This window comes from Sphaerodactylus townsendi, linkage group LG07, assembly GCF_021028975.2.
Source record: "Sphaerodactylus townsendi isolate TG3544 linkage group LG07, MPM_Stown_v2.3, whole genome shotgun sequence".
NCBI lineage: Eukaryota > Metazoa > Chordata > Lepidosauria > Squamata > Sphaerodactylidae > Sphaerodactylus > Sphaerodactylus townsendi.
In genome coordinates, this window is record NC_059431.1 from 80,548,062 (window position 1) to 80,567,226 (window position 19,165).

The window sequence follows — 19,165 nt, forward strand, 5'->3', positions numbered from 1 at the left end:
ATGTTGCAAGAGACTGAACCTCCGAATTCAAGTAAGTCACTGACGTTACAAACTGGAAAGGAAGGGGGGTTAGTATAATCTAAACCTGCTGAAATTAATGTTAGATAATTTAGATTTTGATCATTTAGATCGACGCAGTTCAAACTTTGACTACTGAAGTTTGCCGTCATGAATTTGCCTGAAGTGACAACCATACTACCACTTGCAACTGGCAAGAGAAAACTCATGTATATAAATTCATAACCCCTTTTTTGTTTCTGGTCACGACTAACTAGAGTATTGTAAAACAGCAATTACTGCCCTAGGACTTAATCTCAGGTCAGGCTAAACATAGGCCATTTATTTGGTTCCAGAACGGCCAAACGTGCTGTGAATAGTTCAGGAGAATGCATCTCTTGGTGGTTTGAAATCAAACTCCAAAAGCTATTTGTTGAGGTCTATTAGGTTTTATTGGAACATTAATACTGAAAACTTAAAAAAGAATTTCCTTGATGACATTATCAAAGCTACAGTCAATATATTTTAACAAAATTTGTGGCCACAATCCAATACAGAAAGAGCTACGCTTAAATTCATTCATCTTACTAGATTTCAACATGTCTAGATCTGTGTTGGTTTATAGCCCATATTTCCTGTTTAAACAAAGGAATAATACCCACAGTCACAATGCAGCCTGAGTCCCAAAATGAATCCAACCATATACAGATTCCATTCAAATAAATGGCTGCTCTGTATCACAGAGCACTTTGATGAGCAGGGCCATAGGCCTTGCCATGACACAGTTTAAGCAGGAAAAAAAATAATTAACAGAGTAGACCTGGTTCTGAATAGAACAAAGAGTACTAAATCAAGGCTACTTCAGTATGGACTGCCATGGAAACTGAGGCACCGAAGCAAGTCAGTTTGTTTCCATAAATATTTACATATAGCTGCACAGGAATTAAAGGTATATAGAGATTACAAAAATATACACTGTATATATATTTGCTCACTGGGCTAAAATAATCCATTTTTGTGGACAAAAAAATGCAGCAGTGAGATTGGAACCCAGTTGCTTTTGGAAAAGGAACCCTGTATACTTGTAAGTGGAGAGAAGGAGGCGGTGATGGCTTGGTCCTAAGATGATGCTCTCTTCTGTTCAGAAAAAGGCGATTCATAGACTTCCATTGGTGGGCAGGTACAAACTAGATGCTGATCACCATAAATGTCATCAATTCGAGCAATTGTGGGCCAAAATTTGCTGTCAGGTTTCACAAATGGCTGAAGGACAAAAATAAAACACATACTTAGGCAAAAAAGTTATTAGTTCATTTTTCAACAAAACAGAATAACAGAACAGATGTAGGAGTGAAAAACCAAAGCCAAATTTTCATGACCAAACTAGTTCCATGTTTAGGCAAACCAAGGATCTTCTACCAGCAAACTTTCAACAGCTGTGTCAAAAGCAGTTGGCCAAGAGACATAGGAGGGGAGGAAGAGGAGGGTGCTGTTGCCTGGTTGGACACTCAGAGATACTTCAAGGGTTCTTTGGGTCCTAGCCACTGAAAATAAGCAAGTGGTATGCTCAGAGCACCACTGCCCTACTGCAAAAATATTTCTTTGCTACAAACAGCTACTGTCGAATATATGGAAAGCCTCATATGACCCAAGTTGGTTGGTGCAGTCTTTTGGATGCCACATAGATTCAAAGTTTCACCACAAATGAACTTCATCTAGTTCACTTTGTTGCCGTTACATTCTATTAATACTTACTAGTGGAAAAGCTCCTACTTCTCTAGAATAAGGACGATCCCAGTTAGAAGTAGAAATGCAGGTCAAGGTATGTGGTGACATCTAAGGTAACAAAAACAACATAGTAAGCTCAGTGAAATTACTTACCTAGACAGAACTTTTCAGTTTCCTAGGAGCCATAATCTCCTGAAATGCAGTAGTTCAACTGTTCACAGAGTGACTACCCCCAATCTACAGAAGATTCTGACTAACAGAAGTCACATTGGTTTAAATGAGATCTGAGTGAAATTAACTTTTGGGGGCAAGAGTCAGTGAATTTGGGATACTCATAGATGATTTAGAACAGAAAAGCAGGGTGTAACAGGTATATCTTTCCTGTTTTCAGTGCTAAAATTCAGGATACTGATGTTCACCATACTATATACAATGGAAATGGGAGATTCTCCCATTTTCTACAAGGCATTGTTATCCTCAAACATAATAAAAGTTTACTTAGAAAAGAAGAAATTATACCCATGGATAGCCCTCAACTCACCTTCAAGGGGTTAATTTGAGAATCCATTCTTCCTTCCTCAATATCAGCAATTTCTTGCCGAATACTAATCATTGCATCACAAAATCGGTCTAATTCTGCCTTGTCTTCTGATTCTGTTGGTTCAATCATAAGAGTTCCTGCTACTGGCCATGACATCGTTGGAGCATGGAATCCTACCAAACAAGAACTCTGTTAGACTTTAGGGCAAACAGGTGTACCTGGAAATAGGCATCAACCGGCTGCCACCCTTACCCAGCCAAAAGCCTACATGCCTAGAACAAGCATGAAGAGAACAACATTTTTGTAAGCTGACTAAATAGTCTCTGGCCTTATCTCTTCCCCTGTACAGAAGATTGAGTGCAAAGCCTTATTACTAACCTATTCATTATATTATACTGCAGAGAAAAAAATTATTCTATCTTGCTACCACTAATGCCATCTCTTCTAACTGTCAAATTCGTGGCTTCCAAAACAACCAATCTTAACTTGCACTAAGATAAAGAAGGGAAGAGGGAACCCACAAAGCAGGCTGTAGTTCTTTTAGTTGTCTCACCATAATCTTGGAGCCGTTTAGCAACATCCACAGCTTCCACATTTGCTGTTTTCTTGAAAGGTCTAGTGTCCAAAATGAATTCATGAGCTACATAACCTGGGTACAAAAATAATGTTATATGCTCAGCACATGTGGAAAAGAATGAAACACAAAGATCAGATAACTTTGTTTTGAAGCATTCACAATGCTAGGGGCCTTGAGCACTCAAATGTACAGAACAATGCTCAGTCAAAACGTATACCATACAACGTCATGGTGAACTGCAGGCTGTTCCTCCTCTGATCCAACTTGCTTCAAAGGTTGTTGAACTTAACCTATCCAACCCATGCTGCCTGAAGTACCTTCTGCTGCCACCAGCAGGACCCTCATTTTAATCAGAAGGGGTTCTGCAAACTCCTGGAAAAACTACTGGGAGCTATTATATTCCCTGGTGCCAAGAACCTCAGGCCCGCAAGTAAGTAAAACCAATTCCTGTTTCATGGAAGCATAGCCAAGTCTGGGGAGGGCTTGAGGAAGTTAAATAAAACAGGTTAACAAGCAAAAATAACAGAAACTGTGGATTCTTTATTAAAAAGCGCACCAGGACTCACCCGGAGTGCAGTTGCGGCAGGGGAGGAAAGAGCGATTGGCTCGCCTCCCCTTCGTTGGAATGGAGGGTCACGTGACGGGTTGGAACCATCATGTGACAGGGGAGCCGGGCAGGCTATTTAAGCCAATACCCGGCTCAACGCAGCCTCCTTGCTAGGCTGCCAAGAGGTCTGGGGGTAGGGCTGGGCTTGAGGATGCAGGCCTGGGAAGCCCTGTTTCAAGCTTGCTACCCCTGGCAGGAGGGGGTGTCACAAATGGGTAGGCGCCCAAGTGACATCTAGTAACCTCCTGTCCCAGTCCCCATTGGGGGACGGTGCCGGGTTCAGCGGTGCGCTGCCCGATGGGCCAGGGGTCAGCTGTGGTGCTGACAGTGACCAGGTTCAGCGGTTCGCTGCCTGGTGGCCAGGATGTGCCCCAATATGCCTGCCCAGCTTCCAAAAGAGTTATGTTTTATGTGTTAATAAACCGGGCTGCGGCCATTTATTTCCAACAAAGTTAAGTGTGTGTTTGGTTTATGAAGGAAGCGGAGTCCGCCACTGGCATAATGCCCATTGGGCAAGGTGGGCAGCTGCCCAGGGCATCACCTTGTGGGGGGCATCAAAATGCTGGGTTCATTTTTGGGTATTTTTAGTGGTTTTCCATTTGTGGCCTTAAGGGGGCACAGTTTTTAGGCTAGCGGCACCAAATTTTGAGCGTATCATCAGGAGACTATCCATATGCTACCCCCCAAGTTTGGTGAGGTTTGGTTCAGGGAGTCCAAAGTTATGGACTCCCAAAGGGGGTGCCCCATCCCCCATTGTTTCCAATGGGAGCTAATAGGAGATGGGGGCTACAGTTTTGAGGGTCCATAACTTTGGCCCCCTGAACCAAACTGCACCAAACCTGGGGAGTATCATTAGGGCAGTCTCCTGATGAGACCCTGAAAGTTTTGAGACTATGCCTTCAGAAATGTGCCCCCCCTCCCCCAGCCTGCAACCCCCATCGACAGCAATGCAGAAAACTCAATGCAGAACAAAGATTCTTGGGCAAATTTCAGGATGTTCTTGCAGGGAGGGCATTCTTGGACGTATCATCATCACCAAAATTTTAGGGTATCATCTGGAGACTGTCATGATGGCACCCCCCAGGTTTGGTGCAGTTTGGTTCAGGGGGTCCAAAGTTATGGACCCTCAAAAGGGTAGCCCCCATCTCCTTAGCAAAGAATGTGGGATTGTGGGATGTGGGCTGAAACCTTGGTGCTGATATGTCTAAAAATGCACCCCCTGCAGGCACCAATGTCCTGGTGCAAAAAAAAATTGGTCGTGGTGGAGTGGCCGCCCATGGGGCGGGGCATCCAACTCAGGTTTTGCCCAGGGCTACAGTTTGCCCAGGGCTGCCTCGTTACGCCCCTGGAGTCCGCACATCTGCACGCAACATGCACAAAACATGGAATACTTTGTAACACTAAAAACACTAGGTGAGTAAGCAGAATTGTATCAAGCTGAACAAGGACAAAATAACCAGCCTGATCCTTCTGATCTTCACTTAAACCTCCTTCCAATAGCAGCCTTTACCAGCTGGAGTCTCACCAACAAGAAATTCCAACTGCCTCTCCCTGTCAGCCGTTAAAAACTGAAGTCCAACCACCCTTCACTCTGGCTAGTATATATAAGCAGCAGGGTTATATAGATTTTGCTTTGAAAATCCATCACAACCCTCACAACTGCTCTTACAGTTTTTGAAAGTATTTTCACAAAAACAATTGCTTTCTGCTTGTATTAAGTAGACTGTAATTGGCCCCAAACAGTCTCAGCATGTTTTTGCATGGCACCAGTGATAAGAAATGGGCACAATTTGATAGCTTAGCAGCTGGTGACACACTTCAGTGCAAGAAACTAGAAAAAGAAAATGCAAAGTTCTATAGTGCACAGCCTATTCAAGCTATTACTTGAATATGTACAATGTGGGCAGATCCTCTGCAATATGAACATGGAAAAATTATATGGTGAACTAGACTGTGTACTCATCAGGGCAAAAATGGCTTCAGACAGTTGATTGATTCTGCCTACTTGTATAGGGTTACATTCACAATTCTGCTACCAATGCCGTTAAAACCAAGGACAGCGTCTCTGGTTTTGATGCTCATCAATGTATAGTGAACCATGGATCACTTTACCTTAGGCAGAAGACGATGTAAGAGAGATACTTGCCTCTGGCTCCTCTAAAGAGGACTTTGTAGTGCTTCTCTAATCTCTTTGCCATATAGTTAGCATTTAATATTGCAATCTCTGATGCATGCTTAAGGCCTTTTCCTCCCATCATCTGAAAAGAGAGCAACAATAAATAGTAATAAAAAATAGCATACCCCTCCTGGATTTTCTACCCTGTTTCTCTGATCAAAAAGTACTATGCTCTCTAGGTGATCATTTCAAACTGTTTTACCTTACAAAAGTATATTAGAAAGTTGCAGTAGGCAGTTCTACTGTTTGTGAATGTAGTAGACAGTGCATGTACAAGGTGCTGTCAAGTTGCAGCCAACTCATGGCAACCCCGTAGAGTTTTCGAAGCAAAAGTCAAACAAATATGATTTGCCATTGCCCACCTACCCTGGACTTCCGTGGTCTCCCATCCAAATACTGGGCCAACTCTGCTTAGCTTCATAGATCTGACAAGAACAGGCTAGTTAGTCTGCACCATCCTGGTCTTGGGAGGGGACATTAGTATATTGAAAGTAAATCAGCAGCAGGTTCTTTAAAAATGTATACTTCCTCAAAGATTTAATTTAAGGGAAACTTGGTCTAAGGAACATTGAACCATCATAAGAAACTTCTATCAACGACAGATGACAATGGTAATTTTGTTTATGGTTAATGAAAGGATAAATGGTGGTTGATTTTGTACATGATTTTGTACATGATGAGTTTGAAGTATGGGCATGGAGGGGATTCTTCAAAGGGAACATATACAGGAAACTTTACCCTTTTAGCTGCGACACTAGTCAAATGGTGTGTATAAAAATGACTAATAGCTCACTCAATTCCCCTAATTTAAAGTATTGGGGAATTATGTTGGAAACTCTTCTTATAGATGGCAGATGGTCTCAATATTCATGCAAATCTCCACCTTCTTTCAAAAAATAAAATCAAGATGGATCAAATGATAACTCAAACCTTTATATAAGCCCAAGAAATGGGCAAAATAGCACTGGATCCCCAGGGGGCAGCACTGATTGTTCCTAATGGTCTGGAGTCCTTGTCATGGTGTAATGCAATGACAGGGTGGCTAGGTAGGAAGGGAGCCAAATGCTTCTTCCTAAAAACAAACAAAGCAAAAGTATATACATCAAACTCCTTCCATAATGCCACATACCATTCCCCTCACTCTCTCCTCATGCTAAAACAGTGTTCAGAGTTTTAAGGAAAGTGGCATACTTTCATTCAATATCCCAGGATGAAACTCTACCTACGTAAACTTAATTCCAATAGGATGGCTCTTTCAAATACATTTTGAAAGCATTTTGACCTCCAGTATACCACTATAAAAGTCTAGCAGCTTATAATGCTTAAGATGGTATGAAACCTACAGATAGATTATTGGTTATAAATCTCTCTCTCTCTCCCTCTAAATGTCTTTCTCTGTCCCTCCACAAATACCATTTTTAAAGTGTCAACCATTATTTTAGCTCCAAGAATAGAAGACTACAGCCAGCCATACTAGAAAAAGGTCCTATTTTCATAATCAGAGGGCAGGAAGGTTACAGGAAGGAATTGTGACCATTCTAACATCTGAATCCCTTTGCCTGGAATTACGTACTTTGCCCGCCATTGCTAAGGGAAAACTGCAAGCTCAGTTTGTACTGTTGACTGCCCATTAACATTCTGACTCACTCTTTTCCCTCTCTCAACAGCATCAACTTCCTTGAAATACACATTTTAAATTAAACAAACCAGATGCTCACACTCCAATTGGCCCCATTCCAGGTCCTCCTCCTCCATGAGGAATACAAAAAGTTTTGTGAAGGTTTAAATGAGAGACATCTGATCCATAGTCTCCAGGACGACACAGGCCAACCTAGCAGGAAGAACATCAGAACATCAGCATTGCAAATATAAGAAAGGAGGGCTTACTGAATCTCAAGCGTATCTCCTGCAATTTAAGATTCAAAATCTGGCAGGCTTACAATGTTCCCTAGAAGACTAATCAACACTGAACCATAACATTCCCACTTACCCCCTTAATATATTAAAAATTAATCTGCAACTGTGCAATTCATCTCACAGGTAGTCTCTTATCCAAAGGATGGCTTGAATTTTTTAAATTCTAAATCTGAATATTACATTGGCAATTCTGGAAAATACTCAAAAATCAGCAACACACACCAGGGATTTCTCCCACCTTGACAAGACACATTGGGCTACTTCAGACATAACATGAAACTACTGTTTATTTTATCTATGCTTAATTTATAAAGCTAGGCTTTGACTAACAGATGATCAGATAAACCCTGGTTTGCCTCAACAAATGCTGAGTCTTGCTTATATTTTATTCTGCATTCTTCATTCAGAAAATGAGTATCCTTCCAGTTGACTCAAAATAATTTTCCAGTTAACTCATACAAGGATTGTGAAAAAGAATGTGGAATGCAGTAGGAATTAGAGTGACCAAAGGATTTGTACAAACAGAAACAGGCAGTATGATAAAGCAATTACTACAGGTTTAGATGCAGAAAAGCCCTGCTGAGGCCTGGGAAGCCCAGCATCCGATCCCTTTGGACACACTTGTAAAATTACTTAATAGCGATGAGGTGCACAAGCCCACACATTTATCAGAAGCAATCCATAAAATCCATTTCCCACCTGGGCATTCATATTTGCTCCATCTAAGTAAACCTGGCCTCCATGTCGGTGAATCAAGTCACACACATCACTGATCTCCTCTTCAAAGACACCATTAGTGGAGGGGTACGTTATCATGATAGCAGCAAGATTCTCTTTGTGCTTGTCCACCTTCAAATTGGGGAAAAACAGAAAGCATGGAAGAGGTCAAGGATGGGCAACATTTTCTCAGACTTTCCCCAAATGTCTAGGCCAGTGGTGGTGAACCTATGGCACTCCAGATGTTCATGAACTACAATTCCCATCAGCCCCTGCCAGCATGGCCAATTGGGCTGATGGGAATTGTAGTTCATGAACATCTGGAGTGCCATAGGTTCGCCACCACGGGTCGAGGCAAACAGACCAATCTTCCTGGCTAGAAAGAAATATGCATTCTTTCCTTATTGCTTGGTATACTAAATACTTAGTTACAGCTGCTTACTGTTTGCTCTTTCAAATTGTTCCCTTCCATTGCTACTCATTAACATGTGTTTGGCTTCCTACAGTTTCCTCCTAGTCTTCCCCACCCACACTAAAGCAGTTCTGCTCTATCAACCAGAACAAGGAAATAGGAAGCTGCTTGTCTTGGCTGTGGAAGCTACACAGAGGGTTTTTCCTGTTCAAACTGAAAACCGTGAGGAAAACCCACTGTGAAGTGCACAACCCCAAGGGAAGCATAAAAACCCAGTTTTTCTAACAAAGGAAAACAAGAGGCAAAACATTAATGAAAACTTCTAACAGATGCAAGGTGGAAGGAAAGAGACACCACAGAAAAACTTACCATTGCCTTAAGATGGCCAGCATCAATGCTTCCATTTTTATCTACCTCAACAGGCTGAATCTTCATTCCTGCCATTTGAGCACTGGCTGGGTTAGTACCATGTGCAGATTTTGGAATAAGGCAAACCTTAAAAACATGAAAGCTAAAGTTAACATAAATGCCCATATTGTGCAAGTTCATTAAGGCATATTACACTCCAGGGCAGTTAAGCCCTGAAGTCATTGTACTATGGTTTAATGTGAATAATACAGTACCAGGCAAGAAGAACGTATCCATGCAATCTTGCACATGCCCAGCATCACATATAAACTGGGCTTGCAGCTGCTTCCCATAAAACTTTAGCACACCAGAGATCCACAGCCTGGGTGGCTGTTACACTGGGGAGCTAATGCTGCGTGCATGGTAACACTGCATGCATAGCAGCACAGTTTAAATGATATTCTAGGAAATTCTAGGAAAAATTCTAGGAAAGTTTATCTCACTCTCTAACATCAGATATAAAGCTAGAGATGATTGTGAAATGACTGAAGATGAAGCAAAGTCTCCATGTCCTTGGACTGCTTATCAGAAAGGGTAAAGATCGAGTAATTGAGTTCCACTAATTTGCCATGGAATCATCTCATGCATACTGTAATACCCAAAGCCTCTTAAGCACATAATCTGCTTGTTTACAATTCTCAGATCCCAATTGTAAAGTATTTTTCCTTGGATCTCTTCCTAAGCCCTCTTGTAATGGGCACTTTAAAAAGAAATGCCAGCAAGAGACCTTTTCTATGAAGTAATAAGACACTAAAGTTAACAAAAGTTACAACAAAAATGTAATAAGTAACTTTGTTGTAAAATTATAACAAAGATGTTCATATATTACATTTTTATCCCACCTTTTATCTCCCTCACTCCATTTCATCCTTACTTATAACCCTGTGAGGCAGCTTAGACTGAGAAAGCATGTGACTGGCCCAAGGGCAGCACCCACACAGGCTTTGCATGCATAAGTCCTCTTAATTTTGGAAAGCCATGCTAAGTAATTTGCAGTTTGAAAATTCAGACCTTTTTTTTTTTAGTACAGTCTTCTGAGGTGACTGAAAGAGCTCTGTGGTGGGAGAACCTCCAAATAAATAAATGGAAGTAAGCACAAAAGTTCCAAAGAAGACTCTTGATATCTAGTGTTTAGTAGTAGAGAGACCACTCCTTAAATTTACAGGTGACATCAAATGAGGAGGAATAACAAACACTCGGAAAGATATAGAATCCAACAAGATCTGAACATACGGAGAATGTGGATGGATGTGAACAACCTGCAATTCAACAAGGTCAAATTCAGAGTTGTATATCTGGGTAACAAAAATGAGAAGCACGCATCCTGCATGGAAATGCATTTCTGGGTATCCGTGTGTGTGAACAACATCTGGAGGCATGGGTGGACTGAAGGCTAAATATGAACTGTTAGTGTGATGCAGCTGCAAAGAAGACTAATGCAGTCTTGGGGGATATCAACAGAAGCATAACATCCAAATTGCAAACTGTCATAATCCCTCTGTGCACCACATTGGTCCAGCTGCATCTGGAGTACTGAATGCCATTCTGAAGGCCTCACTTAAAAATAAAAGATTGGACAAAATGGAGTGGGTGCAGCAGAGAGTGACAAGGACAATCAGGGCCTGGAGACCAAGTCCTATGAGGAAAGGCTGAGGGACAAATATTTAATCTGGAGAAGAGGAGGTGGAGGGGGAATAAGATTCCCTCCTTTAAGTATCTGAAAGGCAGTCACTTAGAGGAGGGCAGGGAGCTGTTCCTGTTGGTGGCAAAGGACTGGACTCGCAATTATGGGTTTAAATTATGGGCAGAAAATGTCTGACGAGATGTCAGGAAAAATTATTTTTAATATTTTTAATATAGTAAGAGTAGTTCAGCAGGGGAATCAGTTGCCTAGGGAGGTGCTGAGGTTCCCCTCACTTGCAACCTTCAAACAACAGCTGGACAAATACCTGTCAAAGATGCTTTAGGCTGATCCTGCATTGAGAAGGGGTTGGATTAGATGGCCTGTATGGCCCTTTCCAATTCTATGCCTCTAAATGGTCAGACTTAATAGTTACATCTTTTAAAGGAGACCATCATACAGTGCTAACAGGGTGAAAAAATTCAAAGTATGACAATTATGTTATACATTTCATAGAACTGACCTAAAACAGGGACAAGGAATGTAGAAAAGATTGCAAATGTTTCCCTACTGAGAAGCTACCAGATGCAGAAAAAAAGGCTTATTTGAACAGAATGCTGGATCAAACAAGGCTTGTCTCTTAATTGACTGAAAAGGAAAAGTCTCATTTCTATGTGGTTGTGAACTAACTGCACAGATCTGACAAAGGCATGACAACTGTGAGAGAAAACCAGAGATCAGGGAAAGTACACTGGACTGTGTAGGGGAAAAAACTGAAATATGACTGTGCAACTGAATCTCCAATGATAGATTTTTAGCTTGCAGTATGCATATGAGTCCTTATGTCTGTGCAAAGCAAGCAAGCAAGCCATGAATGTCAATTTACATTGCTTTTCTAATCCTGATACAAAAGCCTTCTGAATGTCCCGATGAGGTTTTGGAAAATTGCAGCACCAGTGCCAGCCTCAGCAGGCCTTTTTATTTAATTTACCTAATTAGTTTGTTCCAGGATTTCAGCAGTGAACTTCATTATGTGCTGTAAGCTGTTCTCCTGATACAAGAAAGGGCCTCAGTAAGAACTTCTTTTTTAAAAAAAGAGACCAGTAAGACTTATTGAAGAACAGAGAAGTGTAAACCTGCCACTTTGCATCAGTCTGTGTTATGCACACTGCTTTGAGGTGCTATACCAGTGCTTTGAGGTGCTGGCACTGGGGGTCGCAACCCCTTTTGGGGGTCAAACGACCCTTTCACAGGGGTCACCTAAGACTCTCTGCATCAGTGTTCTCCATCTGTAAAATGGATAAGTGTTAGGGTTGGGGGACACCACAACATGAGGAACTGTATTAAAGGGTCGCGGCATTAGGAAGGTTGAGAACCACTGAGCTATACTAAGCAACAGAAGTTAGCAACAGAGCTGACAAATTGTGGCTGGTTGAATGGGAGCCAAAAGTTTGCAGTAATTACCAATTCTGATGTAGAGTCAAACTTCAGAGATACTTGGGAATAAGAGGGTCTTGCTGCCTGAAGGGTGCCTCTGAAACGTAAAGCAACTCCCAGGATGAGCTCCTGCGTGTATGCACAATGGAACTGGCTAACCATGTGGAAACTTAAAAACTACTTAATGCTTCTGAGAGCCTCTCAAACTCTACACAAATTGGGGACAAGACCTTCCATCTCACTTCTCTCTTTGGAATGGAATTGGTGCTATAAATGAACTTGCAAGAAGAAAAGATGTGCTTGCCATCAGAAATCTGGTGAGGATTGCTTTTATCTTATAGAAGTGATCACTTTTGAAAGGAACTGTGTGAATTCCATACATTATTGGAAGTACAAAATATGCCCTTCCAAAACTCTCCTCACTTTCTACTGCTGTAGACAATAACGTGAAACATATGGAGGACCAGAGAGATTTCTTTTCTCAGCCTTTTTCTTTTTTGGTCAAGGGCAGAGGATTGTCATGCTCTCTTTTTGTGTACCTCTGACCTTAGTGGATAATTAATCCTGGCCTTTTTTAGTTCTTTCCCCCCATCCATTCCCCTGCACAGTTAAAAGGATTCATAAAGTTTGGACACATAATGCAATTTTTATCGGACATACTAAAATAATTTGCTTCCATGCTGATGTGTGGCATCCAGTTGGTATTTCCAGGGACAGAAACACATCATACTGCTCCTTCATGCTGTTCATGAAAGTCACCAGATAACAATCTGCTCTTCCACTTCTTTATGGCTCAGTTACAGCTGGGCGGGTCTTGAGATCGCTGCACCCAAGACTGTCTCCTTCATGCCCCCTTGTAACCAGCTTGTAAGTTAAAGTGATGTACTCAGATTTTTAAAAGCCTCCATGGATTGGTGGAAGCCCACTGCTTCTTGGACCGACAGGCTGCAGGGGCTGGTCACTTCCCCCTCTCCTAGCCAGTCAAAACTACTCCTCTACCAAGGACTTCTGGAGAAAATGCTGCTTTGAACAGATGAGCCTTCAGAAGCTCTCTGCCACACATTACTGAAAGGAATGACTGTTGGGCAATTGTGGGTGTTAGGATGATGTTTAGATTTGTGCTTTCACTTTTTCTGCATGTTCTCTTTTACGGAAGTTCTGTATTTTTCCTTTATTTTCTGGATCTGCAACATGATTTTTAATACACTGGAGGTTTATTAAACTGTTTTCAAAGAAAGAATAGGAAAATAAGCTTTGTCTCATCAGATTGGACTTGCATAGCATGAAGACATCAGGATACCAAATAGATTACAAGATCACTCTATTTAAAGGATTTACAGCTGACAGGCAATAAATAGATAACGTCAATTATATTCACCTATAAATGTACGTGAGAAGGTATGAAGGTATGTGAGAAACTCTTTTATGGTAGTGATAACAGGTTTTCCAACATGTATTAGTATCATGGGACTCTTGACAGAGGTTGGAGCTTGAATTAAATGCTATTTATGAATAGGTGGCTTCATACCATCACAGTAAGAATATTTTTTCTCAAGCCTGAGCCCCGTGAGAACCAAAGTTAGCTCCTATCTGGAACTCCATTCTATAATATAAACAACTGATTTTTTCACTTCCTTGGAAACTGCTTTACTTATTTTCAAAACGTTGCTGCCATCTTGTGGACTTAATGGAATTATAGCTGATAATAAAGATTCAACACTGCACTGGAAGATAAATGACCTTGAGCAACTAAATACATGAGATGTGACATCTAGGATCAAGAATATTTTTTGATTTTTCTATTTTTTCTTTTCCTTTTGATCCATTTGCTATTTTTGATTTTTTTAAATATAAACATTTGGAAAATATGATCTTTCCAGTCTGTGTTAGCATACTAAAATTATACTTAGCCTGGCCTGTTTATGATACTTATCAGGACTTACATATTAATTTGCCAATGTCAATTTAAGAATACTATTCCTTCCCCAGTATTTTCCCTAGTGTCTTTACACAGTGTTTTCACCTATGCTATCCCGGTGTTACTATCTTCTTCTTTCTAAATATTTTATTTTTCCTATATTTCCAAGAAAATAAATTGAATTGCTTATTGTTGATTTAATACTCTAGAAAATACTGCATATTTAACTACAACTGAGACATTTATACATTATATAGTAATATTAATTGTAATGCTTGAAATTTCAAAAGTGATGTGATACTATTAATAATAAAATATTGTTTTAGTAAAGAGAAAGAATATGTTTGTTGTAGAATACAAATTTAGCTGATGACACAGTATGTCTTTTGCTAAAAAAAGAAAAATTAATCACAAGAAGACTGTCAGATACAGTTTTTGAAGAAGCGCTAAGTCAAGAAATGTGCAATTCTGCAGAGATGATCAAACAAGTTCAAACAATTTCTGCACAACTTAGACAGTCATAAAATAGTATGAAGCAGGAAATTAAAAACTTAAGATAAGAGATTAAAAAATCAGAACTTACCACCAAGCAAGTGGAGTTACAGAGTGTCAGACAGGAGATAGCTTTGGATCTAGCAGCCATTAAAGGAAATATTTAAGAGAATACCCAGGATATAGTGAAAATAAAAGAGATGCAACAAGAATTTGATTGCCAACTGAATATCCAAGACAAAAGATTAGTAGAAGGAGCAAAGAACTGAAGTTCTAGAAGTTCAATGAAGAGCTAATAATCTATGATTTAGAGAAGTAAGAGACAATTGGCAAAAACAACCTTAAAGAAAAATTCCGTGAGATTCTATAAGAACATATTCCAGTTGGAGACAGCTTCCCTGACATGGAACAAATCTATAAAATTAATTTGAGATTTGTTCTAAAAAACAAAGAACCAAGAGACATAATTGTCACGTTTGCACATGGGAAAACTAAGGCTGATTCTGCATAGGCCAAAAACAGCAGTGTGAAAACGGTGTGAAAATGGTGTAAAAGGGTTTAACAGTGTAAAAGGGTTTATATTGTTTTCACACCATTTTCACACCGCTGTTTTTGGCCCATGTGGAATCAGCCTAAGAGACACTATTCTTAAAAAGTAACAATCTCAACCACACGGTGGAAAAGACTGAGATATCAATCTTCCAAGACTTGTTGAGTACACTTTTGGAGAAAATAAGAGAATTTAATTTTTAGACAAGTTTTACTGGAAAAAATAATTTAATACTACTGGAAAATTCAACGTGCATTTGAAGTGCTTCTATCTACCAGGAAAACAATAATCAAAACTGTACAAGCCAGGCATTTGATAATACAACTCACAGATGCAGATCCTTTAGAAAATTCCAGACCTGACTCCAAAGAGGACCAAATAGAACAAAAAGAAGATGACAAACTTAGTGAGGCAGCAGCCCTTCTTTCAAATAACAGATCATGAAGATCATTTTAGCTAATGTCAATGGTTTGAATTCTCCCTCAAAAAGAAATAAAATATTCAATTGTCTACATAAGCAAAATGCTGGTATCATCTGTTATCAAGAAGCCCACATCAATGTTCAACATGAACATTTACTAAATAGTAAGAAATTAGGCAATGCCTATATAGTGTCAACGAATAATAAGAAATAATAACTAATGTTACAATCCAGAAGATCCCTGTATCCAAAGAACTTAAAAAGCCAGATGGAAGATTTTATTCTGTTCAAACTTAATCACCTGATGGAAAAGCATGTGTTTTAACAAACATACACATATGCAACAAATAATTCAAGAGATTTTTTTTAGAAACTTTTCCAAGTCACTTTAGATTTTCAAGAGGATAACTTAATATTAATTAGAGATATGAATGCAGTATTAGATCCAAATATGGATGGATCCAGAAAAAGGTAAATACCAAAGAATGTGTTTCGATACATGGACATACTGAACCTGACTGATGAAACAATCCCAAAATAAGAGACTACACATATTTCTTACATCACCATCAACACATTCAAGAATTGATATGTGCTGGCTCACAAAGACATTAATCACAAACGTTGAAAAAACTGATATCTTACCACAGATCTCTGCAGATCACAACCCATTTGAACTCTTACTGAGTACTAGTAGAATTGGACAAAGAAGATGAATGGATGACAATCTGATGTTACAGAAAGAAGTGGTAAACCAATGTCAAGACTTAGGTGATTTTTAAAAATTAACAACACTGAAGGTATGTCAATCAAAATAGTTTGGAATATGAGCAAAGCATATGTGACAGGAAGATTAAATACAAAAAAAGATAAATGTCAAAGGATAGAAAATATTATGGAGCAGTTAAAAGATCTGGAGAAAAACCCAAAATATACAGAAAAAAAATATTCAAGATTAAGCTGTAAAAAGACTCAACTAGATTTACTTGAAGAAATGCAAAAAAAGCCTTGCATTCTTAAAACAGAAACATTTTGAATATGGAAATAAACCTGGCAAATTTTTGGCATACAGCTTACAAAAGCAAATAGAAAAAAGGTAAATTAATTTTAAAAAATTTAAATGATACTACAACCACAATAGAAAAAGAAATCCAAGAACAATTTGTCAAATTTTATTCTGGGTTGTGAAAAATAGTGATAAAACCCCCTCCCCCTCTACCCTTCTCTAGTTCTCTTGAAGACTGAGCCTGCATCAACCTGTCTTCTCTTCCTGTACTGCTTTCTCCTACCACTTTCCTAAGGGGCAGAGACTATCACCTCGAGTGTGTTAATCCCAAGGTTCTCATAGGGTGACTCTTCTCTCCCTTAAGCTTGCTTGAAATGCTCACTCCCACTGCCAATCTCGGTATTGGGTATAACTCTCTCCCTCACATAGCTGCCATGTACTCCACCTGCTTTTGCCAGCAATACCAACAATAGGTCCTGACCCTGCAGAAGTCACCCATGCACTTGGTGGCACCACCACTGGACCTGATTCTGGCCTTCACAACATGTCTTTGGCCCTCCCTGGGCCTAGGTGAGTATGGATGACATTGGGCCTCATGAGTATGGATGTGTTGGGCCTCATGAATTCCCATGGAATCATTCATGGGTATAGACCCCATGAAATGAAAAGCATTCAGAATGCACCTGTTCATCTCTCTAAAAATCATTTCACTTACACTTCGATGACATTCTCCTTTGGCATTTAAATAAGCTTTGATTGCAGCCAATCCAGTATATTCACCTTGGGCCCCACTGCAAAACCACAGAATTTATCATAAATGTCAAAGTATGCAGTTCAATACTCAATTTTTAGAAGGTAAATTCATTTTAAAGCAAGGCCCATAAAAGACCAACTTTCCTACTCAAAATATGTGACAAATATCCATGAACATTCATTACACTACTCGTGACTAAATAGGCAACTGGGTATTTGTTAGTGTACACACAGTGTGCTTGCTTCTTCTTTCACTGAAGGGATATCTGGGTGGGAAAAAAATTCACAGCCCTTGAAAATAAACCAAAATGTGTTTTTAAAAGCCCGCCCCAGAAACTGTGACAGAAGCAAGATTGCTCCTACCTGTTTGGTTGAAAAGAAATTTTGTCGTAGCCTGTGATCTCACATAGATCCTTTTCAAGCTCCCTGAAGAGCTGCTGGTATCCTTGAGCCTGATCTAGAGGAACGAAGGGGTGGATATTGGCAAACTCCTTCCACGTTATAGGCTAAAGAAGAAGGGGGAAAAGGAAGAAAGTTAAAACATTCTCCTGCTTCTAAAATGTGATTAAGGACCCCCCTCCCCCAAACACACACACACACAGGTTAATCCAATGGATAGGTAAAACATTTTCTTTTTGTCACTTGTCTTTTGAATTTTGAGATCAACTTGGAAACTGATTTTATTTGATCTTAATAGAGTGCTATTAAAAGTTCTTTGCATATTGTTATATTTTAACCACATTTGGTTTTCTGAACAATTCAGAAAACAAAAATTACTACAGAAAGACTCATTTGTAGACATTTGCGACTGACCCCCACATCTTCTTACCTTCTTCAGGCAGGAACCAGTCACTGACTTGTCCTGTTGCCCCCCCGCCGCCCCTTAAAGTACAAAATTGTAGGAATACAAAATCTCCCTGTTTATGAAGAGAGTATCTTTGACTGAATTACCAACTGTGTCAATCTCCCTGTAAATGTAAGTAGGATTCTTCAATGAATTGTTTGTACGAGCAAGCCCATAACACTGATTTTCCTTTCAACAGTCTCATGGAGAGATCCAGATGCTGAGTGGTCTGATGAACAGGGCAAACACCACCACATGCTCAAAACTGCTAAGCCCACTCACAACCACATGGATCTCACAAAGCATACCTTCATGCAAAGGAGAAAGACTGCATAAGGAAATCTTAAGTGTTCTATTCTTATTAATGCATACACTTAGTCAGGAATTATTCACTGGTAATAACCACCCCTTATTACTTTTTTGTATTGATGTCAGAAAAGGCATACATTTCCTAGAAAAGCTTACTGTAAGTTCTGATGAGCTATTCAGCTTCATTGTACAGGAACCCTGAGGGGGAAAAACACATACAAATGTGATCAGCGGGTTTCATTCAAAGAAACTAACAAATATCAATTTTACACCTTTTAAATTAATACCTACCAAAGGAATCATGCTGTGAACAAGGGATATATCTTTGTTTTCCAGTCTTTTCATATATCGTACAATATTGGTTTCAGAATGATAGCTGAAGACACAAAACGTTACATTAACAAGCCAGTTAACTACACAATACAGACAATTCACAGTTAGCGTCTCACAAAGTACAATGTCATAAGAATAACTATTTTAAAAGACAGATTAGTAACTACTGCAAACAATTAACCCTTTCCTCTTCTTGCTTCTATTTTGTACTTAAAAATATTTGTCCACAAGTTGACAGTAATATATTACACTATCCAGTCAATAAGAACATACAGCAACTGCACTAACTGGTCAGACCCAATAATGGTACCTACCCTCCATATTTAAACATACACAAGCATTATCAAAATGCCATTTTTAAAAGTGCCATTAAGGGACAAACACTGCATGGTCCGATTTAG

The 19,165-nt window shown here is 39.6% G+C and overlaps 1 protein-coding gene across 1 annotated transcript in view; it reads right to left on the bottom strand.

The window, feature by feature from the left end:
• Positions 1-430: 430 nt before the first annotated feature.
• The window catches only part of GLDC (glycine decarboxylase), a 45,541-nt gene continuing 26,806 nt past the window's right edge, over positions 431-19,165 (bottom strand). Inside the window, exons 13-25 of the mRNA XM_048503833.1 lie at positions 18,723-18,807; positions 18,588-18,629; positions 17,642-17,784; positions 17,241-17,316; positions 9,042-9,167; positions 8,243-8,392; positions 7,345-7,457; positions 6,557-6,698; positions 5,597-5,708; positions 2,820-2,915; positions 2,267-2,439; positions 1,753-1,833; positions 431-1,260 (exon numbers count right to left, since the gene is read on the bottom strand). Coding sequence (XP_048359790.1) covers positions 1,117-1,260; positions 1,753-1,833; positions 2,267-2,439; positions 2,820-2,915; positions 5,597-5,708; positions 6,557-6,698; positions 7,345-7,457; positions 8,243-8,392; positions 9,042-9,167; positions 17,241-17,316; positions 17,642-17,784; positions 18,588-18,629; positions 18,723-18,807 — 1,483 coding nt within the window. The 3' untranslated portion in view covers positions 431-1,116. The remainder of the gene's footprint in view (positions 1,261-1,752; positions 1,834-2,266; positions 2,440-2,819; positions 2,916-5,596; positions 5,709-6,556; positions 6,699-7,344; positions 7,458-8,242; positions 8,393-9,041; positions 9,168-17,240; positions 17,317-17,641; positions 17,785-18,587; positions 18,630-18,722; positions 18,808-19,165) is intronic.